This window comes from Schistocerca cancellata, chromosome 4 (assembly GCF_023864275.1).
Source record: "Schistocerca cancellata isolate TAMUIC-IGC-003103 chromosome 4, iqSchCanc2.1, whole genome shotgun sequence".
Classification (NCBI taxonomy): domain Eukaryota; kingdom Metazoa; phylum Arthropoda; class Insecta; order Orthoptera; family Acrididae; genus Schistocerca; species Schistocerca cancellata.
The window spans coordinates 73,127,443-73,138,880 of record NC_064629.1 but is presented as its reverse complement, the minus strand read 5'-3'; the positions used below and the strand labels follow the sequence as shown (position 1 = coordinate 73,138,880).

Genomic DNA, 11,438 nt, shown 5'->3' with positions numbered 1-11,438 from the left:
ACGTTATGATCAAACAGTGGCATAACACTCCACTGGAGACTATACTATCATTATATGCCAGTATTCCAAGAAGAATCGCAACTGTATTACGGGCAAATGGGGTCCAATCCCTTATCAATAAACCATTCCCAAATAAGTACAGGTATTCACATTATTTTGCTTATTCCTGTATATTTCAGGCCACTGAAGGTGCTTCATCAATAAAACGAGTGAAACGCGTCCGGTAAAAAAACAGACTGCCTTTCATTTAGTTGCTATGATGGAACGTACCTCCACGAATTTTGAAGCTTCTAAGGAACGAAGGAAAACGGGAAAAACTGCGGTTATTCAAAAATGTTGCTGTGTACGTACAACCAGTACTCTGTTGCCTTTAATCATTTTATTTCCCGTATTCCACCCAAAATTTTCAATTATCGTATTACAGACGTGTATGCATGTGTTGGCATAGTCGGTATTAGTCGATAATGTCGCGGAGCGCTTCTTTTCTCCATGTGAGTGTGTGTGGTACGTGTTGTGTGCAGATGAAGACGTAGAGACGCAATGAACGACACCGACGTGGTGCTCAACGGCACGGTGGCGCCCCCGGCGACGGAGGTGTCGGGCCGATACTCCATCCCGGAGATGGTGCTCATCGCCATCGTCGCCGGCTTCCTCAGCCTCGTCACCGTCGTCGGGAACTCCATGGTGATGATCTCGTTCAAGATCGACAAGCAGCTGCAGACCATCAGCAACTACTTCCTGTTCTCGCTGGCAGTGGCCGACCTGGCCATCGGGCTCATCTCGATGCCGCTGTTCACCGTGTCCACGATCCTGGGCTACTGGCCGCTCGGGCCGCACATCTGCGACACGTGGCTGGCGCTCGACTACCTGGCGAGCAACGCGTCCGTGCTCAACCTGCTCATCATCTCGTTCGACCGCTACTTCTCCGTCACACGGCCGCTCACCTACAGGGCCAAGCGCACCACCAACAGGGCTGCCATCATGATCGGTGAGTTCACTCCCACGTCTGTCGCACATTCGCGTGTCGGAGCAGTCCTGCTCGCACGTTGCTCGAGCTAATTCACACTTCGGCATCGACCAGTTACTGCTGATATACTATTGCTAACAGGTGAATACCCTCCGACGTAAGGTTTATGTTGGGCAAAGAGGGAGGACCTTCAAAACGAAGTTTAGGGAACACGTAATTTTAGTGAATCCAATCCTGCAGCATTTAATGCTCATTTGAGAGAGTTCACACATTCAGCTAATGAAATCACTAACAACATTACAATTCCTCACTGGTCAGAAAAGGCAGATTATTAAACATCCTAAAAGAAAGAGAGATATACACTCACTGGCAAAACACCTGCCCTCAATGAGCAAACATAGTTAGGGAATAATATGTACGTATATACAGGGTGGTCAGAAAATGTGTGAGTTGCTTGTAGTGATGTTACAGGGCAGGTTATACTGAGACATAAATGTTAAGAAAGAAATTCGATACGTTGCTCCGTGTCCGGGTTATTTAGCATAGAATTTAGCCAATTGGGGCGTCGCGCGCTCGCATTCGAGCGGCCTGCAAGGGGCGGTGTTGCCCAACGATTGCTTTGTCTCGTTAGCTGAAACTTGAATTTACGCGCGCGACCATCTGATTGGCTAAATTCAATGCTAAATGACTCGGAAACGGCGCAACGTATCGAATTTTTTTTTGTGACATTCATATCTCAGTACAACCTGCCCTGCAACATCCCTACAACCGTTTCAGATATTTTCTGACCACACTGTATAGAACTTTTACGATGTTTTACCCAGATAGGTTCAGGTTGAAGTTTTCTCCATTTTCTTTCATGTATATCTAAATAAACGTTGACAAGGTACGTTAGTACGTCCTTATATTCTTGTCTGAATTAGCAACAGCATTAAATAGCAGGCACTGACGGAAAAAAGCACAGCAACAACAACAAATAATTAATATAGATCAATGAAATTTCGGGAGTACACTTGTCTAGGTTTTATATATATATATATATATATATATATATATATATATATATATATATATATATATACAAGTGATTAACATTGCAAGGACACAAGTTAATGTACGCGCGAGATAAGTCACGGCAGATGTGCAGTGGTGGTGCATTAAAAACCGGTGTAAAAGCCATAACTCCGAGAGCAAAGGTGCAACCATTGTGTTGTGCAGGTGTCGGATATTCAGTTTGTGGGATGCAGCTCCATGCCATTTCCAGTTGGTCGGTTAAGACGGGGACGATTATTGATGGTTGTGGAAGAAACTGGAATTATCGTCCGATGATGTCGCAGATGTGCTCGACTGGAGACAGATGTGATGATCGAGCAGGCCTAGGCAACATGTGGACGCTCGGTAGACCATGGTGGATTACAACACCGGTATGTGGAAGAGCGTTGTCACGCTGGGAAACACTCTCTGGAATAGGGTTCATGAATGGTACAACAAGTCGAATCACTAGACTGACGTACGATTTTGCATTCAGAGTGCGTGGGATAACTAGAGAGTGCTCCTGCTGCGAAACGAAATCACACCCCAGACCATAATTCCATGTGTCTAGCGCGCAGACAGGCTGGTTGCAGTAGATCACCAGGTCTCCTTCTGACAAACACACCGCCATCACGGTCACCGTGGCAGAGCCACCTTTCATCAGAAAACACAAACCTCACTCCGCTCTCCAGTGAGCTCTCGCTTGACATGACTGCAGCCGCAAATGGTGGAGGTTTGGGGTCAGTGCAAAGCACGCTACAGGGCTTGTGGGTCTGAGTGACAGATTGCTATAGTCAGTTGACACGTCGTGGTGCCAACTGCTGCTCAAACTGCTGCTGCAGTTGCAGTTAGATGCGAAAGAGTCGTACGCCGAGAACGATGGTCTTCTGTCTCGGCAGTACCACATTGTCGTCCTGAGCCCAGTCTTCTTGCAACCACACATTCTCGAGACCACCGCTGCTAGCAATCATTTTAGCTGCTACATTTCTGCCAAGTCTTTCTGCAACATCGCAGAAGGAACGTGCAACTTCCCGTGGCCCAACTAAATGACCTCGTTCAGTTAGTTGATAATGGCGTCTTTGTCGTCTTAAGGCATTCTTGACTAACATAAACTCACCTCGACCGCTCTCGGAAGTAACTAACACCCACGACGATTACAGTGCGTATTTAAAGCAAACCTGATCTGTATCCTCAAAGTGACGCTAGTAGCGCCATTCTCATGCGACTGAGGCGAAAACTGACTAGACATCATCTTTCAGGGGTAGGAACACGCCTGCCAACTTTCGTTTATGTCGCACATGGTTCAAAAATGGTTCAAATGGCTCTCAGCACTATGAGACTTAACTTCTGAGGTCATCAGTCCCCTAGAACTTAGAAGTACTTAAACCTAACTAACCTAAGGACAGCACACACATCGATGCCCGAGGCAGGATTCGAACCTGCGACCGTAGCGGTCGCTCGGCTCCAGACTGTAGCACCTAGAACCGCACGGCCACTCCGGCCGGCTATGTCGCACATGGTGTTGTGATCTTTTTCCGTCACTGTATTTTCGATAGTAAGAAAGCTATCATACACTATGTCATAAAAATTATCCGGACACCCCCAAAAACGTACGTTTTTCATATTAGGTGCATTGTGCTGCCACCTACTGCCAGGTACTTCATATCAGCGACCTCAGTAGTCATTAGACATCGTGGGAGAGCGGAATGGGGCGCTACACGGAACTCACGGAGTTCTAACGTGGTCACGTGACTGGGTATTACTTGTGTCATACATCTGTACGCGGGATTTCCACACTCCTAAACATCCCTATGTCCACTGTTTACGATGTGGTAGTGAAGTGGAAACGCGAAGGGGCACGTACAGCACAAAAGGGTACAGGCGGACCTCCTCTGTTGACTGACAGAGACAGCCGACAGTTGAAGAGGGTCGTAATGTGTAATAGGCAGACATCTATCTAGATCGTCACACAGGAATTCAAAACTGCATGAAGATCCACTGCAAGTACTATGACTGTTAGGCAGGAGGTGAGAAAACTTGGCGCGGGATTAGCCGTGCGGTCTGAGGCCCTGCAGTCATGGACTGTGCGGCTGGTCGAGGGCGGAGGTTCGAGTCCTCCCTCGGTCATAGGTGTGTGTGTTTGTATTTAGGTTAATTTAGGTTAATTCATGTGTAAGCTTAGGGACTGATGACCTTAGCAGTTAAGTCCCATAAGATTTCATACACATTTGAACATTTAAAAAAAAACTTGGATTTCATGGTCGAGCTGCTGCTCATAAGCCACACATCACGACGGTAAATTCCAAACGACGCCTCGCTTGGTGTAAGGAGCGTAAACATTGGACGATTGAACAGTGGAAAAACGTTGTGTGGTGTATGGCGAATATCCGGTGAACGTCATCTGACAGCGTGTGTAGTGCCAACGGTAAAATTTGGAGACGTTGGTGTTATGGTGTGGTCGTGTTTCTCAGGGAGGGGGCTTGCACCCCTTGTTTATTTAGCGTGACAATATCACAGCACAGGCCTACATTGATGTTTTAAGCACCTTCTTTCTTCCCACTGTTGAAGAGCAATTCGGGGATGACGACTTCATCTTTCAACACGACCGAGCACTAGTTCATAATGCACGGCCTGTGGCGGAGTGGTTACAAGGCAATAAAATCCCTGTAATGGACTGGCCTGCACAGAGTAATGACCTGAATCCTATAGGACACCTCTGGGGTGTTTTGGAACGCCGACTTCGTGCCAGGCCTCACCGACCGTCATCGATACCTGTCCTCAGTGCAGCACTCTGTGAAGATTGGGCTGCCATTCTCAAGAAACCTTCCAGCACCTGATTGAACGTATTCCTGCGAGTGTGAAAGTTGTCATCAAGGCTAAGGTTGGGCCAACACTATATTGAATTCCAGAATTACCGATGGAAGGCACTACGAACTTGTAAGTCATTTTCAGCCAGGTGTCCGGTTACACATAGTGTATGTGTTACACTCGGTACGCAAGTGATTACCAGTATTAGAAAAATGATTGATTAGAACTAAACAGGGCTGAGTTGTCATTTTGAGGAGATGGGGAGCTGAACGTTTAGGAGAAAACTTTTGAGGTCCCAAAATTTGTTCTCACAACAGTAAAACCAAGGTCATTGTGCAAATACATTACAGATATATCTTTCATATACAAAGGGCCTCCATTTATCTAGGCCGCTCCAAGTATGTATTTGTGCAGAAGCAAAATAAAGAATGTATCTGGCCACTGTCGTTTAGCTACCAGGACATTACTCAGCATATTTGCGTTTCTTATAACTATGGTCGTTACAAAGTTGTGGATAGCAGTACGTCTATTTTAAATAGTACTCTATATTTTTATTCGACAATCCACATGCTATCCGAAACTCCCGTTCAGAAACGTACACAGTGTATCACTCATGAAAACATAACGCAATAAAATCAAAACACAAAATTGACTGAATGTGCTTCATGTTCAGTCAACTGTTTTTAAGTTGAAGGTTTGTGTGAGTAACATTTAAACCAACGAAGATAAGGTAGAAATGCCTCTCATCTATGGAGAATATAAGTTAGCAGTACAGTAATTCCAATAATGTTTTATTATTTTCAAAACCAGTAGACGGGCGAGTTATATTCACTGCGTTGTGTGCTAGTACAAGAGAATACATGTCAGTTTTGTGTTACATTTCTGACAACGTCATGTTTCCGTGAATGGTACACTGTAATACGTTTTTGAACAGGTATTGAGACGAAGAAGTGGTCCACCGAATAAGAAATGTACGGTGATACTTGAAGAAATAGTGCTGTTTTACATGCAGATCTTATCTTCGTAACTAACAAAGACACAAAAAAAGTCATTCGTGCTGGTTGCTAGACAACAGCTGCTTGGCACGTTTTTTTTTATTTCTCAAATGTTTCAAATGGCTTTAAGCACTATGGGACTTAACATCTGAGGTTATCAGTCCCCTAGAATTAGAACTACTTAAACCTAACTAACCTAAGGACATCACATACATCCATGCCCGAGGCAGGATTTGAACCTGCGACCGTAGCAGCAGCGCAGTTCCGGACCGAAGCGCCTAGAACCGCTCGACCACAACGGCCAGCTTTTATTTTTCTTCCAGGCAAAAGGTAATCTGGTGTGGTCTAGATAAAAGGGATAGGGTGTGCGATGCGACTTCCAAAACTAAGTTACATATTATTATCATAGGCCAAGTTAAACATTATACTTCAAAGTGATGACATGACACTATTTTTCAACGCAGTCACCAGATCTCTGTAAGCAAAGTCCGGAACATTCTACTAACAGTTCAGTTCCTAGATCATTGAAATCCATTCCTTGTCGATGGAGCCATTCGAGAACCGCTGTGTGACTGTCCTCACCGTTGGAAAATGTATTTCCCCCATATGTTCATTCAATTTACTGAGAAGTTGGAAACCCCATTGTGCATGTACTGGACTTCACTAACCGCGTCACCCACGCTTTGGTCAAACTATTCACATCATATCACTACTGATGCAGTTGACGTTGCAGTTGCTTCATATATCGCCAGAATTTCACGGTGAATCGGTTTGAAATGTGGACATCTTGTTCACAATACTGTCCCCCGCAATTGAGCTTTCAAGTACGCTTCACACTGCGATGCGCCTGTTGTCTGTACCGCAACAGAAATGTCTCTGAAGGAAACGCGGGACATATGCTGTCTTCTGACAATGCGAGATTCTCATTGCCTAAAGGTCATAGAGTGGCATGACATGGGTTACTAACTTTTTGAAGTTCCTACCTATACCACACTGACGGAAAAATAATCACGGCACCAAAAAATAATTAATGTAGAGTAATGAAATTTCGGGACTACATTCGTCTAGATAAGACATGTAAGTGATTAGCAATGTAAGATCGCAAGTTAATGTATGCGCGAGATAAGCCATTGCAAATGCGAAATGCTGGTACATCAAAAAACGGAGTAAAAGTCACAATCCTGAATGCAAACATGCATGCATTGTATTGTGCAGGTGCCGGATGTTCAGTTTGTGAGACGGAGATCCTTGCTAGTTGCACTCGGTCGGTTAATACATGGACCGTTAATGATGGTTGCGGATGACGCTGGAGTTGTCGTCCGATGATGTCCTAGATGTGCCTGACTGGATAGACATCTGTTGATCGAGCAGGCCAAGGTAATATGTCGACACTCTGTAGAGCATGTTGGGTTACAACAGCGGTATGTGTCGCGAGTGTTATCTTGTTCGAAACCACCCCCCGGAATACAGTTCACCAATGGCAGCACAACAGGTCGAATCAACAGACTGATGCACAAATTTGCTGTCAGAGTGCGTGGGATAACTACGAGAGTGCTCCTGCTGTGAAACGAAATCGCAAAATCGCACCCCAGCCCATTGCTCCAGGTGTAGACCCAGTGTGCCTAGCACGCAAGCAGGTTCGTTACAGGCCCTTCTAACCCAAAAATGGCCATCGCTGGCACCAAGGCAGAACCAGCTGTCATCAGAAAATGCTACAGACCTCCACCCTGCCCTCTTGTGGGCTGTCCGCGGCACGTAGTCTCGCGGTCGCGTTCTCGCTTCCCGAGCGCGGGGTCCTGCGTTCGATTCCCGGCGGGGTCAGGGATTTTCACCTGCCTCGAGATGACTGTGTTGTCCTCATCATTCCATCACCATTCCTGAAAAGTGGCGAGATCGGACTGAGCAAAGGTTGAGAATTTGTACGAGCACTGACAACTGAGCAGTTGAGCGCCCCACAAACCAAACATCATCATCATCTTGTGGGCTCTCGCTTGACACCACTGAAATCGCAAATGGCGGTGTTTGGAGTTCAGTGAAATGCACGCTACAGGGCGTATGACTGTCCTTGAAGTAACTGTTTTCTAACAGTTCGTTGTGTCACTGTGGTGCGAGGTGCTGCTGAAATTGCTGTGTGATGGGCCGGAGCCATACGCCGAACGTGATGGCCCTCGTTCTCGATAGTGCCACGTGGCCCTCCGGAGCCCGGTCTTCTTGCGACCGTACGTTCTCATGACTACCGCTGCCACCAGTTACGTTCAGAAGCCACATTTCTGTCACGTCTTTCTGCAATATCGCACAAGGAACATTGAGCTAGAAGGGACATCCACTTTCTCGAAGCCCTATCACACGACCGCGTTGGAACTCAGTGAGAAGTTGGTAATGGTGTCTTTGACGCCTTAAAGGCATTCTTGACTAACATCAACTCACCACTTCCAATGTGGGATTTTTAAGTCACGTTCACGCCAGTTACGGCGTGTATTTGAAGCGAATCTGATTTGCATTCTCATAGGGGTGCTACTAGCGCCACTCTTATGCGACTGGGGCAAAATTTGAATAGACGTCATCTTTCAGACGTAGAAACATGCATACTAACTTTCATTTATGGTTCAAATGGCTCTAAGCTCTATGGGACTTAACATCTGAGATCATCAGTCCCCTAGACTTAGAACTACTTAAACCTAACTAACCTAAGGACATCACACACATCCATGCCCGAGGCAGGATTCGAACCTGCGACCGTAGCACCAGCGCGGTTCCGGACTGAAGCGCCTGGAACCGCTCGGCCACCGCGGCCGGCTTTGTTATATGTTTTAAACTGTTGTTATACGTTGCGCTTTCAAGTTTTTATTTCTTTCTTTACTTTATGTTTTCACATACATGTATTTTGTTAGTTGAAAATATCAAGTAACTCATTACTATGACACGAAATCATTACAAAACTGATAACGTGTAAACAAATGCTTAAATCATAACTTTTTTACACCATGCACATCAAATGAATGAAATGTCTTCACGTAATACTCAAGACGAACAACACAATACAAAACAAAATTCAACAGGAAATAATGATGCGTGATCCTTTAAATATCATCATTTATACCAGGCATATTTCAGTACTATAGAAAACCTTTGCGAACAGAATTGATAATGTACCAGTGGCTGCAGATTGATTATATTATTTCTCAAGTGGAGATTGAAAACATAATCGTTCAACAGTACTAGATCTGAAAATTTTCTCACAAACTTCTACCAACATCGAAGGCGACGTATATCCAACTGATGTACCTATCCTGTCGAGTCTTTTTGGATCACAGGGTAGACAAGGTCCTTGGACTCACGTACGACACCCAAAACGGTTTTTTCACATTGAAACTAAAATAATACATATAATTTTGCCACACTGGGAAAGGAAACGTCTCTCAAATGTATTTTGACGTCGTCAGACAATAGTTTAGTAGATTTTGAGGGCGTCACAAAAATATTTGGGGCTTCAAAAGAGCTTCTGAAATCCTAGGTCCAAACGGTCCATTAGCTTAAAAAGAAACTATGAAAAGGGAGGTGGTCAGTGTGAATAATCGTTCCGAGCGTCCTACCTGAGCACAAAGAACATTCATCTGGTGATCCCAAAAGACTCGACGGGGCAGGTACAGCCGTTGGACATATACAGCTTTCGATCTTGAAATAACTTTCAAATGCAGTTCTGCTGAATACTTATGATGGCAATCTCCAGTTGAGGAACAATATAATCAAGTTGCAGTCACCAGTACATAATCAATCGTCTTCCCAATTTTTGCCTAATTTACTGGTACAAATCAGAATATTTAGAAAATCTCCCGCCATAATTTGAGATTCCTGCTGAATTTTGTTTAATACTGTGTTGCCCATTGTTTCTATTATGTGGAGAAATTTCATTCATTTTATGTGCATGGCGTAAAAAGTTATGTTCTGAGCATTTCTTTATAGATTGTCATTATTGTAATAATTTTGAATCACAATAATGAGTTACTTATTATTTTCAAGTAACAAAATACACATATGTAAAACGGTAAACTAATGAACAAAAAATAGTGCATGTGAAACGTAAAACAACAATTGAAAGTACAAAGAAAAATAAGTAACAAATAATTAGAATAATAACGAACGTTTAGATATCTGAATTATGTATGTTGAAAATACTCCGAGAGCACATTTCGCACAGCTTATTTCACAAAAAAGGTATTTCGGGAACCAGCAGGATGGATGCGGTATGAAAGCTCCTTTAATTTATGTTGTAACAAAAATTTTCATTTTTGAAAATTAATTAATGGCGTTGAGGCATTTTACAAAATTTCAGATTATTGAAAAAGTTGGTATACACTATTCAAGATCGTGAACTACATTTCAATTTTTATATGAAACACATTTTTGTATACCTTGGTTTCGAAGATATTCCCTCTAAATTTAATAGGCCAAATTACTTTTTGGGGTGTGATTTACCCCTTAAAAGTGAAATAAGACAATAACCAAAAAATACGTATTGCATTATTTTACCCTTCTACACACCGGTGGAGTTTCATCAAGATCGCTTATTTACCCCTGGGAATGTTCTCTCGTCAGTGCGTTAGTCACGTGGTGATCGTCATGTTATATTGTGGTGTCACTGGTCTTCATTTCGGTTTCAGATAGTGATGTTTACGTCAAGAGTCCTCAGCTACCCATAACCTATGTCGAATAAAAAAATGGATCATCTGTTCTAGTAGAACAAACAGCACCGTCTTCTGTTTTGTCTGACTGTCGTGTAAAACTGATGCTATGAATTAATGTGTAGTTTGTTTTTCACTGCAGCACCACTGTGGTCCATCAAGAATAGGCAGCGACCTCTCATGAGTGTCATTCTTTTTCAAGTGAATAATTCGTTCAGTATTCAAAACCTCACGAATAACTTTTCAATATACGTTTCTGCTCATCCCACCATCCTTTTAAACACTTAATAACATTCTTTATTCGCTGTATTTCCTCTCTCGCAACTCCTGTCTGCAGAGTGATTGCACGTTCGAATAAAATAAAAAAATAACATTTTTTTCTTGCTTCTAGTGAGTGAGTGAGATGTGTGTTAGTAAGTCGACTAAATCCATCAACACAGTCAGAAAAATGTTATTTTTAGCTTGCAATCACAATTTTTTTATTTTTCTTAGAGTATACCGCTTTCGATATACAATTCCATCCTCAGGCCACTCTATGATCAAAAAAATCATTGTAAACATTGAAATTAGTAACGCAAGAAACATTTAAAAAATATTTTCTCTCTATGAAAGCAAACATATGGTACAAAATACTGCCTTAAAATATATTGCCGTGGTAAGCAGCCGTCACGCTAGCTTTCCGAACAGGTGTTTCAACTAATAAAAGTAAAGGTCAAATCAAGGTTTAAATAGAAGTAAACTGCGTCCGGCAATGATAAGAGATTCTTCTTTCTTAAAAAAGGGTCACATCATGCAAAAACCAAAGAATAAAACCAGCACGAAAAAATAAAACATACGAAAGCACGTAATAAAACAAAGAATGAAACAGTCCCCACACCAAAAATAGAGAAAGAATAGCAAATTTAGGCGACCATATTTGCATGCACAGTTTGTATACGGTTCTTTACCTCTATA

At 43.2% G+C, this 11,438-nt stretch overlaps 1 protein-coding gene across 1 annotated transcript in view; it reads left to right on the top strand.

The window, feature by feature from the left end:
- Window positions 1-621: 621 nt before the first annotated feature.
- Window positions 622-11,438, top strand: part of LOC126183911 (muscarinic acetylcholine receptor DM1-like) — an 86,556-nt gene continuing 75,739 nt past the window's right edge. Inside the window, exon 1 of the mRNA XM_049926255.1 lies at window positions 622-988. Coding sequence (XP_049782212.1) covers window positions 622-988 — 367 coding nt within the window. The remainder of the gene's footprint in view (window positions 989-11,438) is intronic.